The sequence below is a fragment of the Myotis yumanensis genome, unplaced genomic scaffold (assembly GCF_028538775.1).
Source record: "Myotis yumanensis isolate MYYU_CA2020_CCGP unplaced genomic scaffold, mMyoYum1.0.hap1 SCAF_9, whole genome shotgun sequence".
Taxonomy (NCBI): Eukaryota; Metazoa; Chordata; class Mammalia; order Chiroptera; family Vespertilionidae; genus Myotis; species Myotis yumanensis.
Genome location: NW_027223760.1, coordinates 40,319,786 through 40,338,175, shown reverse-complemented (window position 1 = coordinate 40,338,175; position 18,390 = coordinate 40,319,786). Strand labels below are relative to the sequence as shown.

The 18,390-nt window shown below is 35.9% G+C and overlaps 1 protein-coding gene across 4 annotated transcripts in view; it reads left to right on the top strand.

The window, feature by feature from the left end:
- PCLO (piccolo presynaptic cytomatrix protein) overlaps positions 1-18,390 on the top strand; it is a 280,850-nt gene that overhangs the window by 112,285 nt on the left and 150,175 nt on the right. For all 4 annotated transcript variants that reach the window (XM_070424153.1, XM_070424152.1, XM_070424154.1 and 1 more), the window contains exons 4-5: positions 1,410-2,273; positions 13,147-18,220. In XM_070424153.1, coding sequence (XP_070280254.1) covers positions 1,410-2,273; positions 13,147-18,220 — 5,938 coding nt within the window. The remainder of the gene's footprint in view (positions 1-1,409; positions 2,274-13,146; positions 18,221-18,390) is intronic.

The window sequence follows — 18,390 nt, the reverse complement described above, 5'->3', positions numbered from 1 at the left end:
TTCCCCTAAGACTTTTATATTAAAAAGCCACAATTCACTTCAGAGCAGCTTAAGAAGGAAATTAAGAAGGGAATTGGTACTGGATGATCATACACACAAAGAGCAAATTAATCCATAATACATACTAATGTTTTGTAGACAGCATCTTCCTGAAGTTAAATATTTGACTTTTGTCTTTACTCTTTTAGATCAGCAAATAAGAATTATAGTGGCTTACAGATTTCAAAAGAGCCATTATAAAGCAACCTTTTTTATGTCTCTAAAGAAATTGGAAGCTTTAGTAAGAAATGAAACTTAATATATCTGATAATATCTTAGAACAGTAAGTGATTTTTGTCTCTAAATAATTTAAGTTATGCAACTGAAAAGAGTGATGTAGTAGTATGAAAAGCATTTTGAAATTGAACTTTGCAGAAGCCAATGAAACATATGAATGCAATACTATTTTGTATGAACCTCCAATTGTGTACTTTCCAGAATAAGTACTCATTAAATGGTAACAATTAGAAGCCATATATACGTATAGCTTTTACTTTGTACATGATAGCAAGTATAATGTAAGAAAATGCACAATGTACATCAGTAAGGGAAGGATTCTATAATAATATTAGTCGATATAATCTGTCTCCCTTATAATTATTTGTACATATTTTGAGAGAGTTTTCAGTCCTCAGTTTGCAAAAGAATTAACCAACAATTTATTAAAAGGGCAGATCCACATTCTTCTATGCCAGGATCTTGCTAAAATAGTTTTGGTGTAGTTCCCATGAATTTGCAAGTCCTCACCATAGTTTGGCAAAGGTAGCCCATGAATTACACTGAGGAGCAGAGATATAAGGAACTGTTTTGGTCAGCAATTCAAAAAACTGTGGGATAAAGATACCAAACAGTTGGAGCCTGTGAATGTGTCTTGCTCAACTGCATGAGAGGTGTGAATGTTATTAAAAATGAAATTTTATTTTAATCCTACAGCACATAGAGAATTATGCCTAAGTGAGTCTTGAAAAATAGGCTAAATTTAAAAAAAAATCTTGATTAATTGGTGATTACATGAAAATTACTATGAAATTTAATAGTTCTATTTGGAGCAAATGCAGATTTTTCACACAGAAAAAGGAAAAAGAGAGAGAGGGTATTTTCCTGGGTCCATGTTTATTGTTAAAGATTTATTTTCTTTTTTATAGTGAGGAGAGTAAATTAGTCATCTTTAAGGATTCCTCATATTTTTTTATTTCAAATAGTTTTTTTACAGTCTTCTTTAAAATCACTGTTTCACTGATTTAGAAAACAGTGATCCAATTCTCCATATACAAAAAAGAACTAGAAATTGCCAGATTTAACCTTGGTAAATGCAGTGTGACAAATACATGATCATATAATTAATCTGTTTAATGCTGTTTTATTTGCAGATTCAAGAATGGCTTTGTTTAAATTGCCAAACCCAGAGAGCGATGTCAGGGCAGCTTGGAGATATGGGCAAAATGCCTCCTGCACCATCAGGGCCAAAAGCCTCTCCTATACCTTTCCCTATAGAACAATCACCTCAGAAAACTGCAATGCCTGGTCAAGGAAAAGTTAAAAAGAAGGAACAAGAAGGAAAAACAGAAGGTGAAAAAATCATACCAGAAAAAGTAAAAGAAACACCTTTATTTGAAAAAATGCTTCCCAAGGTAACCACAGATAAAAAACAAGAAGAGCGTAAACAAGAAAAAGACCAAGCTTTAGCCCCTCAAGAAAAAAAGGCAACCCCTGAAGATAAAAAACCACCTCCAGAAGAAAAAAAACCAATCACTGAAGAAAAACAGCCACCTCCTGAAGAAAAAAAGGCAACCACTGAAGGAAAAAAACCACCTCCTGAAGAGGAAAAACCAACCACTGAAGAAAAACAACCACCTCCTGAAGAAAAAAAGGCAACTACTGAAGACGAAAAGCCACCTCCAGAAGAAAAAAAGCCACCTCCTAAAGACAAAAAGCCAACCCCTGAAGACAAAAAGTTTCCTCCAGGAGCAAAAGCATCAGCTCTAGAGGAGGAACAGAAACAGACTTTACTTAAAACTCAAGTACAAGTTGCTGAAGAAACTCCTGAAGACAGAGTGGCTCCTCAGGGAGTGCAAGAAAAGAAACCACCACCGATGAAGATGGAGGATGTACTGCCTGGGATGCTCCAGACATTGCCTGAGGGAGATGATGGGGCAACTCAAAAAATAAAAGATCAGCCACAGGAAGTATGTGCAGCGAAGCCTGATCAGGTGGAACCTGGGAAAGAAAAAACGGTAAGTTATCTTTTCTTAACTTTGCACAGGCTTATGTATATAATTTACTAATTTTTACCTAAGTACCTAGAGTGCTTAATGGTAATTATATAAGGAAAATCCTTTGAGTAATTTTTTTTCAGAAAAGTGTAACAGTTGATTGTTAAAATGAACTTTTTTTTGAGAGCTTAAAGCATAGATATAAAATTTATTTTTCTAGCTTTTATGCTTATCAGATAATTTATCCACATCCTATAGAGTGATAAAGAAACATTTCTTACCATTTTAAGTTATTCCTTTTTATCTCCACTATGAACATAAAATCAGTATCCTCCTTTAATATGAAATATGTGTGTTTTTAAGTTTCTATTCCCTTATCCACTTGGTTAATTAAGAGTCAACAAGTTACTTTCAAGTTCCTTTGTTAAACCATAAAATTATATAATTGTGATTGCAAAGAGTGGAAACATTTAAGACAAATGTCATTTTTTAAAGTTAATTTTAGTATTTAGTATGATTTTAATTAATGTATTCTGTTTGTGGTTTTGCTCAATATGTTTAATATTGAAGGGTTATTTATAACCCAAGCATAATCTGCAATAATATATACATATATATATATATATATATATACATATACTTTTTTCTTTTTCTTTAGTAGAACTTTTAAGAGTGCCCCATCTTAACCAATATTTACAAAAGCAATAATATCAATTTTAGAAGAACTATGATTTTTCAGATTACAGGAAATCTTACATTATATCTGGTTGAATAAATTTATTTATTTTATTTTTTCCCCATCACCATTTATCTCCCATATACCCATCTCCACCTCCGCTTACCCCTCCCCCTACCCTCTGTAATCACCACTCTGTTATTCCTGTCCATGAGTTGTTTGGTTTTTTTTGTTTTTTTTTACCCCCTTCTTTTTTGCTCAGTCCCTCCACCTTCTGGATGCTAGCAATGACTTGCAGGAAAATGAAATGATTTATTAGTATTAAAAGTTAATATGATAAATCTAATTAGAACCTATAGTCCATCCAGACTCTGGTTCAGTTGTTCTGTTTTGTTGTTTAAATTTTTTAACACATAGTTACTGACCTACCTTTGGTATGTGATGTATATCTCATTAAATAAATTTTGATCTCCCTTTGTTATATAAATGAGTTTATTAGAGTCAGAGAAAATAGATGCTTATTTATGTATTCCTTACTCTAATATGCGGATCAGCCACCACCTCCACCACCCATAGCTTCTAGCTAACCACTTGCAGAGCTTGATGCTTTTCACCATTTCTCCCTTTGTTAAACTAACCTTTTCTTTCATGGCTCTTCCCTTAATGTTCTCTCTCTGTCTTTCCGATCATCCCTCCTGAGCTTTTTATTGTGACTATTACTTTCTCTTTCCCACTCTCCATACCATGAGGTTTCTTGTTTTCTTTCGAGTTCTGTCTTTTCTCCTAGTGAAGTCACATGGACAATTCCTAAATCCACTTGTGTACTTTGCCCCTCTTTTAATTGTCAGACCTGCATTTTAAAATACTCAATAGATTGTCCCACTTCAAAGCCTGATTGCAAGCTGGAAGTCTGTATACAGGCAGTTTCTGCTTCTGACTTTTCTATGTCTGATAAAGGCACCACCATTCACCCTGTCTTTAATTTCCCAGGATGAGTGATCTGAGATTCCTTCTTACATGCTCTTTGCTCTCCACATCCAGTTTATCACACTCCAGTTCATTAGCTCCTATTCCGAAGCACACTATCCTATGCGTGGCCTTCCTGGCCTTTCACCAGTGATTTAAATAATCTCTCACTGGTCACCATGCCTTCCGTTTCTCCCTTCTCCTGTATATGCTCATCAGGTCATTATGATTTTGCAGGACTTGGACAGTTTAACTCTGTTGCTCTCATACACCTACTGATTCTCTATTGCTTGTTAAATACAATCTGAACAATGTGTCCTAATGTTTTGTTAATGCACTAGTTTTTATATTATTTTGCACCTTTATCACTTTCTATCATTTTTTTATCCTGACTTTTTCTTTATTTTGTAACCTCAAAATATACATCTGAATATATATACTTATTTCATTTCTAAATTAAGTGTATATACTAAGTTACTAATTTACTATATAAAATGTTGACAAATAAATAAAATAAAAATCAGTGAAATAAACAAAAATTATTTTATTATATGTATTTAAATGTAGATACTTTTGACCACATTAAAATTTGATTAAAGATAGTGTTTTATAGAGAGCATTGATTGACTGTGCTTCAATATTTTAGAAAATATGGGTCTGAAATATTTTGATAGAGTTATTTGAAATTGAACTTCTAAATTAAGCTAATTTTTATATTTTGATATTTAGTTTTAATTGCTATTATAACAACAACAACAAAAGATAACCCACAAGCATATACCAGAATTGGAAGAAGTGGATCAAAGATTGTACTTGCCAAATCTTGCTGTTTTCTAAGTTTGAAATTGAAAACAAAATTTTTCCTTAATTGTAGAAATTCTACAAATAAATGTTAATCTTCCTCGATACCAATTATCAGAAAATGAGGTGTTTTAAAATATTTTATTAACAAATGTCTTTGAAGCTCACCAGAGTTCTTTATCTGAAAGATTTATAAACAGAATAAAATATTCTCTGCAAAGCTTGTTAAATGAGCTGATCTGAAAGCCTTTAAGAATGACATGCCATTTCATATAGCATAATCACATAATTTCCAAAAATCTATATCTTCAAAGGAGTGTTTTCACATATAATTTTTTTGAAGAGACAGCTATTTATTTTTTTCCTAATTAAAGGAAGCATATTGCTGATAACCAAAAGGTAGCATGTTGCTGATAACCAAGGTTTACTTTCTTCCTAAATATCTAAAAAGTAGTATATTGCTGATAACCACTTGTCATCACCCAAAAGTTGGGCAAATTTTCAATTCTTCTACTTTTGTTAAAAAGGAATTAAATCTTCACATTTATAACTTTTCAAATTAATTTCCTGTGAGGTAATCACTAAACCTTTGTGGCTAAAATGCATAGTTATTCTCTAAATCAGTACAAAATATTAAAGATATATTTCAAAATATAAAGGTCTCCGTAGTATACAACGTGTACTACATCTGTAGAATCATAAGGTACTCTCTGCATTTCTAGCTTACTTGTAACTGGTAGAAGTAAATGAATTTTATATGTACTGCTATCTCTATAATCTTACCCTTTAAAAAAATAATTTCAGTCAGAAAAGCTATTCTTCAGTAATTAATATGTAGGTTTTTTTATTTTTTGTTTTTTAATGTTTTCATTGATTTTTAGAGAGAGAGAGAGAGAGAAACATTATTGAGAGAGAAACATCAACATCAGTTGGCTGTCTCCTGCACACCACACCCCCTAGTGGGGATTGAGCCCTGATCTGGAATCAATCAGTGTCCTCCTGAGGTCAATGCTCAACCACTGAGCCACAACAGCCAGGCTAATATGTAGTTTTTTACTTAAAAACATATATACCTTTGTTATACAAATCCCTCAATATGGAGGCTATCTTCATTGGTATATTATTTCTTTGTGTCTCACAGTAGTACTTTTTAAAGAATTTTATTGAAACAGAATTATTGAACATTATAAACTGAACATGTTTTTATTATTATATAACCTTTTGTTACTTACTTTGCTCTAATAAGATTTCCCCAAACCTTCTAGTTATTTTTTTTGTTTCTTCTAATAATATTTGCTAATGAAGACATGCAGTTTGATTTGTCACCATATTAGTTTCTACATATTACTTTAGCTATTTTTACATGGTAGAAAAAACAACTTCCACCAAATGACATATGACCTTCTTTCTTACATTATTCAGTAAGAAAATGCATATGAATATTATATCTTTATTACTCAATTTACTAAAAATTTATAAAGTACTAGAATACTTATTTGCTGAAAATAATGTGAGTTTCTGATCCTGTCATAATATTACTTACTATAATGAAAAACACATTGTGTGTGCAGGCAATGTGTTATTAGCAATAATAGATGTAAATACAGTTATTGAATAGTTTTCCGGTACCATCAAACATTTTTGGCCAACTTGTGTCAGAACTGATTCAACTTGGTAATCATTGCTTTTACCTTGTAAAGTTGCTGATGAAAAGCTTATAACAACATTGAGTGTAAGCTTCTTTATTACTGTGCTTTATGTTTCTTACATTATTAGTATTATCCTTAACACATGCTTTTTTTGTGAAAATATTTTTAAAGAATATTTTGTTTACCACTTAACTATTATAGAAAGGGTGGTTTAGTTGAAACTGGGTAATACAAGCCACAAACCTGCCTAACAACAACAACAACAAAAAATAAGCTGTTATATAAAGGTGAGCAAATGAAATGACTGCCTCACTATATCTTTTCCTTACAGTATAACTTCCAGTTTTCTCCCAGGATTCTCACAGACCATGTGATCAACTAACATGAGAAACAAATAAATAGTGGTGTCAGTCTTTTCATTAAAGTTAGCAAAATATAACTTTAGATTGAAATTACAATAAAAATCTTAATGTTTCCTTCTTATAGTCCATTAGATAATTTGGTATACTTGCCCAGGTTTCTGTATCCCACGGTCAAGGCTACTGACAACAGTTGAACTTGGCTTTTTCAGCACTCGGAAGTATGGCTGCAGTATAACTTCAAACAACCTAATATTGCCCACAAGTAAGAAACAGAAAACCAGTTAGTAGGCCTTTGTGTAACTCCTGAATGTAACTTGTGTGCTCTCCCTCCTGAACCTGTACTTAGTCCTTCTCTGTGCCCTGATAGTGCACCCTTCCATGGCCCTATTAGAAAAGTCCCACCTGTGCCTCTAGGCCGCTCCTCTCCCTAGGGGCACAAACTTTAGCTGCTGAACTCCCCATATTGATCAGCTTTAAGTTAGCTTTTGTTGGAAACAAAAATAATACTCTTAACTTACCTGTTACTATATTCTGTGTATTATGTTAAGTCCATTCTCTATCATTTAACCCACATAATTAATGATAAGGTAAATATCATAGCTGTGTTAAAGAGGGATAAGCTCTAGGAAACAGCAAAGCTAAGATTCTAGTCCAGTCTCATTACAAAGGCTGAGCTTCTCAAACACTATACACAATGCTTCTTTCTTTTTTAAAAATTGTTGATAGTATTACAGATGTCCCCAGTTCCCTCTTCCCTCTTCCCTTGGCCCCTCTCTTCCCAGCCCCTACCCCATCCAGGTCTTCACCACTATTGTCTGTGTCCCTATGCATATATATATATATAGAAGTGTAAGCGGCCGTTACGACCAGATGATCAGATGACCGGACCATCAGACGACCGGCCGGTAGCTATGATGCATACTGACCACCAGGGGGCAGATGCTCAATGCAAGAGCTGTCCCCTGGTGGTCAGTGCGCTCCCACAGCCAACCTCCCATGGCCAGCCAACCTCTGTTGTCCCTCCCCCTGCCCGGACGGCCCCGGTCGAGACTGGGTGAGACAGCCCCGATCATATAAAGTCTTTGGTTAATCTCTTTCTGTCCCCCACTCCCCTGAGATATGTCAGTCTGTTCCATGCCTCCATGCCTCTGGGCCTGTTTTGTCCATCAGTTTAGTATGGTCATTAGATTTCACGTATAAGTGAGATCATTTGATATTTGTCTTTCCCTGACTGACTTATTTCAATCTGCATAATATTCTCCAGGTCCATCCATGCTGTTGCAAAGGGTAAGAAACACAATGCTTCTTTTTTTGATACTTTTAACACACTGCCTTTTCATTATTACACTTATTTATATCTCTTGGCAGCTCCCACTATAATCCCAAACACTTCGTGTAATTTTTTACTTTGTTAATATTTTTATTTATTTATTCATTAATTTGTCTCTTGTGTGATTCATATTGTTATAGTATATCGTTTGCATTTCTTTGCTGCCACATCATTTTCTTTCCATTCATTCCTGTCTTTCAAAATGTTTTGTCAAGTGGAATTAACATTTATTCTGAAATGTAATAAATAATTTGAAAGGTACATTCTTTTTAAAATTTATCTTTATTGTTGAGAATGGTGCATTCTTCTTTACTTTTTTAGCTTAATATTTTAAAATTACATGTTACTACAGAATTCTCTCTTTTTACTTACATGCTTAAACAGAATACTGCTTATCTGCATTTGATACATTGAAACACTATAGCTTTCTTGATAAAACCCAAAATTTGAACATTCTTTAGCATAAACTTTAATCTCTGGTTACAGTAATCCAGGGGTTAGCATTCAAGTTCTATATAGGCAATGTATGTAATGGCAGCATAATCAGATAAGATTAAAAATTATGAGGTTTTCTGTAGTGAAAAGCATTCCCATTTAGGTGGGTTTATGATTTTTCTCTCCAGGCTCAGTGAATTTTATGGACTTAATCAGACTAGCAATCCATTTTGAACAAAACATTCTATAAATGATTAAAGATTTTTCTTTTGTTATTTTACTTTGGCCCGTTAAAATAAATGACTTAGGGGAAATTAACCAAAAACTTAATATTGCATCCTTTCTTTGTACAATATTATATTTAACCAGAAACTTAGTTCTTAACACCAATAATATTCAGGTAACTTCTATTTACTTTCAACATGAAAGGCTAAAAGTTTCTTTTGGGAAAAGGGCAGAACTAAGAGTGGCAGTGCAGATGTGTCTTGGTATATTCTTCACTACTACAGATGTCTCGAGATACGACATTATGGAAAGAGTGTCAAATGGGTCTCAATTTACTGCCTTTCAGCAGTAGAATATTGGAAGGAAAAATAATTCTCTATTCTCTGCTTTCTATTGGCAAGTAAAAATATTAATTTTAACCACTGAAAATTTTAAGTTATTATTTCATATACACAGACTAGGAAGGCTTAATAGCTATATTACTATACATGGAAAAAGCACAATACATAATACAAAATAAAAGTCAGTATAATATAGTCTAATGGAAAATGTACTTAGAAAAATACAAGGAAAATGTATCCCTCAGGGAAGCTGAAAAATAGCATTTTTATTAACAAAAAAGTAAGCTTAAATTATGGCTGTTCCCACTCACTGCCTCCATCTAAGATGACAAACAAAATTCTCATGCACAGGGTAGATACCTGGACTTTTATTCTTATGTAATAATTTCAGGTCATTCCAGATGTATTTTGTAAAAAATGAAATGAATAATTTCAGCATCTGATTATTGATTCAAATGAAGAAAATAATAAATGTAAGGAAATTCAAAGATAATTATACACATATGTATATGTGTTATATATGTATGTAACTTGGAAGGAACCCTTTGAATATATTCACTTCATTAAACCTTAAAAAGTTATTAAGTGGTTTAATATTCTTCTCAAAAGTAAGTTTGCAGCCACACATTTTAACAAATATATTTTTATTGATTTCAGAGAGGAAGGGAGAGGGAGAGAGAGAGAAACATCAGTGATGAGAGAGAATCATTGATCAGCTGGACCGGGAATTCAACTGTGATGTCCTAGGTTCATAGGCCAACATTTGACCACTGAGCCACGCTGGCCAGGCACAGCCATACATTTTTTAAGCAACTAAGATAAAACTCAATCTTTTAGTTCTAGAAACATTTGGGAGAAAATGATCCCAATTATTCCTTCCTCACATACCTCCTTTGATCGTGTTTCTCAAGTTACAGTACTTCAGACATCCATTTGAAGCTTGAATAATTAGAGAAAAATCAGACCCAACTTACACACTGTTTTACATTCTTCTCAGTTCCATCTACTCTTTCATTTTTGATCAAATTATTACCTTGTTAGGAAACATAAATTATGAAGAAAGGTTTTGCTCTGTTAAATCTGTATAGACTGGTTAGCCACATGGATACAAATTGTACTAGTCTTCACACCAGGTATCTCATGAAGGAGAGTGGATAGCCACAAGAAGGACAAATGGGGCGGACAGATGAGTACTTCATTGTGCTGATCTTGGTATATGAAGAAAGCATTTTGTTTCCATTTTAGCAGCAGGATTAAAGATGAATATATAGCTGCCTTAAATCAAAGAGGCAAAGGGCTTGGTTTATGTATGCTCTGATGATTAATAAGCTAACAGCAAAATGAAGAAGCAGGCCACTCACCTGTGTCAAGAGATGTTACACCTATGCTACTTAGTATGATAAAAATTGACTATGATTTTTTTCAATATATTATGGTACAGTAAGTACATGACCAAATGTTCCTTCTGAACAGTGTAGCCAAATGTCTCTTGGTCACCTAACTTGATTTCCTTATTAACCACTCTGAACATTGTGTCTAGACCCACAAATCTGTAGAGCAAAACCTTCCCACATTTTGCCACCTTATAATATAGAGAAGAGGAATCCTTAGTGGGGGGAAATCATCACAACATCATTATAGGTAAATTATGAACGGATCCTGTGAGGGGGCAGAGGGGGAAGGAGGTAGAACATATTTACTAAAGAAAGAAGGAAAGGATGATCACAAGGTGAAAGGCTACATAAAGGGTATTGTAGGGCAGGTATTTTGTTATTTATGTGTGTTAGTCTTCTGTATAATGTATCTTCATTTCCTTTAACACATTATATATTTCTGGTCCTAATCTTATTTTCATAAAATGTCACTAGAATCTTCAGAACCTATTGTATAAAACTATAATTTATATTTTATTATACTCAATGAATTGTTATATATAACAATAGTAACACTTCTTATATGTGTATAGCTTCCTTACGTTGTTATGTTTTATGACATATGCAGACACAAAATAAAGAATATAAATGACACCATCAAACTTTAATTATGAAAGATCATTTTCTTGCCCTTTTATTGAAAAGGAGCTTAGATACTCCACCCATGTGCTTATGGTGTTTACAGTAATTTAGTGAAACTTGGGAAAGAAGACAAGGAAAGACATAGAAAGTATATTAGACTCAAAAAAATAAGCTCTTGCTTTCTGTGGAATGCAAGGATATAGAAATGTCCCTCCATTGTGACCATCTAGAAAGCTTTTATTAGAAGCCTGTTTTGTAATGCTTACCTCTTCTATGTGTAGCTCTGAAGAGAAAGGAACCACAGTTGGTTGGGGACTCATTAGCCCCACTACGATAGTCTCATAACTGCAGATAAGTAACCCTTCTTTGCACAGACATCTGAAATGGTCCAGAGAAATTAATTATTGGCCAACCAAAGAGTCAGCATTGCTTTTTGGACTAATGGTGTGAAAAATATATCAGACTGTCTTTTTTAATTGAGTCATGTTGTAAATTCAGCAAAAGTATTTTACTCTATGATGTGTTCAAGATACATATCTAACAATACAGAATAAAGATAGGTAGTAAGATGAAAATGAATGTAAAATTAATATCAAGCCAACAACTTTTATATTTGAGAACTTTATAGATAAAAGGAGGATGAGGAGAAGCAGTCAGAGAAGGAGGAGGAGAAAAAGAAGGAAGGAAGAAAGGCAGGAGGGAAGGAAGGCAGGAAAGAAGAAAGATGTTTTTGCATGTTTGTCGTTTGTTACCTGACCTGACACCTGTTCATTTCGGCTGTAGATAGGTTGGTGGAGCCCATGACTACACACCCACTAAAATATTGAGATGGTTAGTTCAAGATACAGACTTTTAGTGGAATCCAGGGTGACTCCATAGGCCAGCGTCAAATAGAGCATGTCCTGTGCAGCTCTTCACCTTCCCTCTTCCTTTCCTAGGGCTGTTTTTTTTTTGTTTTGTTTGTTTGATTGATTGTTTTTATGTTCTCCTCTGAACATGGAAACTGATTTGATCAGCTGGGTTTCATTTTGCTCATAGTTGTTGTTTTGTTTTGTTTTTTCATTTAGACTTATGCACAAAGTCTTTATGTTTAACATTTTTTTTTTTTATTTAAGGCCTCTGATTCTTGAATCAAATTGTTATCCTTATCTTATCAAATAAAATAAGTGGTTCAATGATTTGTCTACTCTGTGTCCCAGCTCCCTGAAAAGCCCATATGACCATTCATACAGTTAGTTGTTGTGCTGGTTGAAGGAAGCTGACTTTGAAATACCATAAAGGTAAAAATACAAGTATTTTCAAAGTCAGAAGACATTTATAAGAGATATTTGATAAATATCTTTGAGGTGGCACACTGAAGATAAATGTGATTCACAACTCTACAAAAATAATAGCTATTTCTCTTTTACTGAAGCTATGAGCCAGACCAATTACTTTTTCAAAGTTTACAATTTCTAAACAGTCACATTTTATAGCATTGTAATATTAACTGTGATACCAATTAAATACAGTGTTTTACGTTTTTTAAAAATACAGCCTTGTTTGAATATCTCTCAGAAAAAAAACATTCTTTGTGGTTGGTGGGGCAAATATCATTATGGCATCAGACTTACTTTTGTTAAGTCAATTTTCCAACATCCCGTAAGTCTTATGGCCACATAAAGGCCCGTCCTCTGATTCTTCCTTTGTTTGCCTGTCCTCATAATCCAAAAGTATTAATTATGTCAGTTGAAATATATCATTAAAATTTTTCTGTAATAATTTGAATTATATCCCAAAATAAATATGCTGAGAAAGAAAATCATGGTTTTGAAGGAAAATGATATTGAAATGTAGAAGGATAGAGCACTAATGGACTAAAAGTGTCATTTCAAATTGACATTTAATCAAATGAAAACTAATCTTAATCAGTATGTATTAACTATTTTCTTTTTTCCCCCATGCAAAGATTTATTTAAAACAATATTACGTAACAGTTGAAAAAGTTTCATATACTTTTTTTCTCTGTTCATAATAGTTATTTGGGAGTAATATAGAGGCCATTTTATTAGTTTAATCATGTTAAGTTTTCCTGTATCTTTTCCTCCCTGCTAGGAAAAGGAAGATGACAAATCAGACACTTCAAGTTCTCAACAGCCGAAAAGCCCACAAGGTCTAAGTGACACAGGATATTCTTCTGATGGCATATCAGGTTCACTTGGTGAAATCCCAAGTCTTATTCCAAGTGATGAAAAGGATTTGCTCAAGGGACTCAAAAAGGACTCGTTTTCACAAGAAAGCAGCCCTTCCAGCCCCTCAGACTTGGCTAAGTTAGAAAGTACAGTCCTCTCCATTTTGGAAGCCCAGGCAAGTACACTTATTGAAGAAAAGTCAGAAAAGAAAACACAACCCCAAGAGGTTTCTCCTGAGCAGCCTAAGGAGGAGCAGAAAACTCAGAGTTTAACTCAAACACTGGAAACTACAGTTTCAGAAGAGAAGCTCAAAGAGAGTCATGAAGCAAAAGATACTTTTACAAAAGATGGCCAACAAGACACGCCTCCCAGAAAGGACCACAAAGAAAAGTCTGAGTTTGTTGATGACATAGCTACAAGAAGACAGCCTTATGATTCAGTTGAAGACAGTAGTGAAAGTGAAAACTCACCTGTTCCACAAAGAAAACGGAGAACTAGTGTTGGTTCATCAAGCAGTGATGAGTATAAACAGGAAGATAGCCAAGGATCAGGTGAAGAGGAGGACTTTATTCGAAAGCAAATCAGAGAAATGAGTGCTGATGAAGACGCTTCAGGTTCTGAGGACGATGAGTTCATTAGGAACCAGCTCAAACAGATCAGTGGTATTATTGAGAGCCAGAAGAAGGAAGAAACAAAAGGAAAAGGGAAAGTAACAGCAGGGAAACACAAGCGACTGACTCGAAAAAGTAGCACAAGCTTTGAGGATGATGCAGGGAGGCGCCATTCATGGCATGATGAAGATGATGAGACATTTGACGAAAGTCCTGACATTAAATACAGAGAAACTAAAAGTCAGGAGAGTGAAGAACTTGTAGTTGCTGGAGGAGGAGGGCTGCGTCGATTTAAAACAATTGAACTCAATAGCACAATAGCAGATAAGTATTCTGCAGAGTCATCACAGAAAAAAACAGCTTTGTATTTTGATGAAGAGCCAGAATTAGAAATGGAAAGCCTGACAGACTCTCCAGAAGATAGGTCAAGGGGGGAAGGATCTTCTAGTCTTCATGCTTCTAGCTTCACTCCTGGCACATCCCCTACATCAGTGTCATCGCTGGATGAGGACAGTGACAGTAGCCCAAGTCACAAAAAAGGGGAGAGCAAGCAGCAACGCAAAGCTAGGCACAGGTCACATGGTCCTCTTTTACCGACTATTGAAGATTCTTCAGAGGAAGAAGAATTGAGAGAGGAAGAAGAATTATTGAAGGAGCAAGAAAAGCAGCGGGAATTAGAACAGCAACAAAGAAAAAGTTCTAGTAAAAAATCAAAGAAAGACAAAGATGAACTTCGAGCTCAGAGAAGGAGGGAAAGACCAAAGACACCACCCAGTAATCTCTCTCCTATTGAAGATGCATCTCCAACAGAAGAATTACGTCAGGCTGCAGAAATGGAGGAGCTCCATCGATCTTCTTGTTCTGAATACTCACCTAGCATAGAGTCAGATCCAGAGGGTTTTGAAATAAGCCCAGAAAAAATAATTGAAGTGCAAAAAGTTTATAAATTGCCCACAGCTGTGTCTTTATACTCACCAACAGATGAGCATTCTGTTATGCAGAAAGAAGGTGGCCAAAAGGCATTAAAAAGTGCTGAGGAGATGTATGAAGAAATGATGCATAAAACCCACAAATACAAAGCTTTTCCAGCTGCAAATGAACGAGAGGAAATGTTTGAAAAGGAGCCTTTGTATGGTGGGATGCTAATAGAGGATTACATTTATGAGTCTTTAGTAGAGGACACATACAATGGTTCAGTCGATGACAGTCTGCTAACAAGGCAAGAAGATGAAAATGGATTTATGCAGCAGAGAGGGAGAGAGCAAAAAACAAGACTTCCAGACCATATTTATGATGATCCTATGCAGAAAATTACAGACCTCCAGAAAGAGTTTTATGAGTTAGAAAGCTTACATTCTATTGTGCCTCAAGAAGATGTTGTTTCAAGTTCTTATATCATCCCAGAAAGCCACGAGATAGTAGATCTGGATAGTATGGTAACTTCTACCAGTGAAGAAAAAAAGTTACTAGATGCTGATGCTGCCTATGAAGAACTCATGAAGAGGAAACAGATGCAGTTAACACCTGAATCCAGTCCAACCCAGCCGCCCATCAGGGATGACATGACAGAGTCCACTATAGACTTTGATAGGTTGCCCGATGAATCCTTGACATCAAGTATTCTTTCAGGAGCATCTCTTACAGATTCAACCAGCAGTGCAACACTCTCTATTCCAGATGTCAAAATAACCCAACATTTTTCAACAGAGGAAATTGAAGATGAATATATAACCGATTACACAAGAGAAATTCAAGAGATAATTGCCCATGAATCACTGATTTTGACCTACTCTGAGCCTTCAGAAAGTGCTACATCTGTCCCACCCTCTGACACACCTTCCCTCACATCATCTGTTTCTTCGGTTTGTACCACAGATAGCTCCTCACCCATTACTACCCTGGATAGCATAACTACAGTTTATACAGAGCCAGTAGACATAGTAACTAAATTAGAAGATCCTGGGGATATTTCTTCATCAACATATTTTCAAGGCAGCATCATAGACTACCCAGAAGAAATAAGTATATCTTTAGATCAGACTACTATACCAGATGGTAGACCTAGTACTGATCATATTGCAATTTCCTTATCTGATATGACACCTTCTATCTTAGAATCTGAAGAAACTAAACCCAAGGGGCTAATTGCTGACACTATTTCCACTGACTTACCTATATCTGAAAAGGACTCAGTGACAAAAGCCAAGAAGGAAACTGGGAATGGAATTATTCTGGAAGTTTTGGAAGCTTACAGAGATAAAAGGAAGGATTCTGAGGCTGAACTAGCTAAAACTAGCTTATCTGAAACCGTGTTTGATCAGCCACCTTCTGGAATAGCCTTTCCAATGAAGGAGCAAGTTTCAACTGCATGCTTTGTATCCGGAGAGATCTTTGGTCAAGCAAAACCTGCATCTCACTTACCATCTGGCGGTCCTTCTGTTTCCTCTCTTCCAACTAAAACACACCCATTCCTACGAAGTTCTTCTTTGGACACATCAGCTCAACCTCCTCCTCCTCCTCCGCCTCCCCCTCCTCCCCCTCCCCCTCCCCCTCCTCCTCCTCCTCCACCACTTCCTCCACCAACCTTACCTAAACCTGCTATTCATCCTAAGAAAAAGTTAACAGTTACAGTTCCAGTGACTCTAACTATGACAGCTGCATCTCTGGTTGACACTGTTACTAGTATAGAGACCGCAGCTGTTCCAAGGAGTAATGGATTACCTATAACAAAAATTTGTACCACTGCACCTCCTCCAGTTCCTCCTAAGCCATCTTCCATTCCATCTAGACTTGTATTTACCCACAGACCTGAGCCAAGTAAACCTCCCATTGCCCCTAAACCCCCCATTACTCAGCATCCAGGAACTACACAAAAACCAACAGATACACACCCCAAACCAACAGGTTTATCTTCAAATATGACATTAAATTTAGTCACTACAGCAGATTATAAATTGCCTTCCCCTACCTCCCCACTTTCTCCTCACTCTAATAAGTCCTCACCAAGATTTTCCCTCATGGAAACTTACGTGGTTATCACGTTGCCATCTGAACCTGGGACTCCAACAGATTCTTCTAGTCAAGCAATTACCAGTTGGCCCCTGGGATCACCTCTCAAACATACGATTGCCACTGAACCTGTATTTTCTGTAGTTCCTCCTGTGACAGCTGCAGAAATGTCATATTCATCAGAACAGAGCCTGTACATCTCAGGGGCTTTGGAGACATTTTCTGCTATCCCTGTCACAACACTATCTTCATGTCAAGCAGCCCCAATTTCAGTTACACAGTTTCCTATAACTGAAGTTTCTAAGGCTGAGATTTCAGCAACCAGAAGTACAGTTCCTAGTGTTGGTCTCAGCAGCGTCTCTGTACCAATTCCTCCGGAGCCTCTTGCTTTAGATACCCTACATTTAGAAAAGCATCAGCATAAAGAAAATGGAAAGTTACAACTTATCGGTGATGCCATCGATTTGCGTACAGCACCAAAAGTAGAAGTGAAAGTGACTGAAAAATGTATGGATCTTTCTGCTTCTGCAATGGATGTGAAAAGACAGACCACAGCAAAAGAAGCTTATGGGAGACAAATCAGTGCTGTCCAACCCTCTATTATAAATCTCAGTGCAACTTCATCAGTAGTGACTCCGATATCCCTGGTCACTGAGGCAGTGACTGCTGTCACGTGCACAGCCAGTGCAAGTTACACTGCAGGCACAGAAAGCCTAGTGAGTATAGAACATGCAACAGCAACCCCACTTCAGCTTACTACATCAAAGCATACCGAGCCCCCTTACAGGATACCAAGTGGCCAGTCCTTCCCTACAGTTAAGCAGGAAGCACCAATAAACTTATCTTTAAGCACTTCAGCACAGGCAATGACACTGGCTACTACAAAGCCTATTACTGTGCCTCCTGTTGGTGTCACAAATGGATGGACTGATAGCACCACATCCCAGGGCATCACTGATGGAGAGGCAGTGGATCTCAGTACAACAAAGTCTCATAGAACTGTTGTAACAATGGATGAATCTACTTCAAGTGTGGTGACCAAAATAATAGAGGATGATGAAAAACCTGTTGACCTGACTGCAGGGAGAAGAGCTGTGTGCTGTGATGTAGTTTACAAGTTACCTTTTGGAAGGAGCTGCACAGCACAGCAGCCTGCAACTACTCTTCCTGAGGATCGGTTTGGTTATAGGGATGACCACTATCAGTATGACCGATCAGGGCCATATGGTTACAGAGGGGTTGGGGGAATGAAGCCTTCCATGTCTGACACTAATTTAGCAGAAGCTGGACATTTTTTCTATAAAAGTAAGAATGCTTTTGGTTATTCAGGAGAAACTGATGCAGCAGTAGATCTAACTTCAGGGAGAAGTTCTACAGGTCAGTATGATGTCGCTGCAGACCTTTCCTTGAAATATCATTATGGTGTTCCCCATCTCATTTCAGGATGAAAATGTGGCCCCTTTTTCCATTTTGTTACTTTTTCTCTTTCTTTGAATATTTTGGCAACATATTTTGGAGTACATGTGCGCTTTTATTTCTTCATTTTT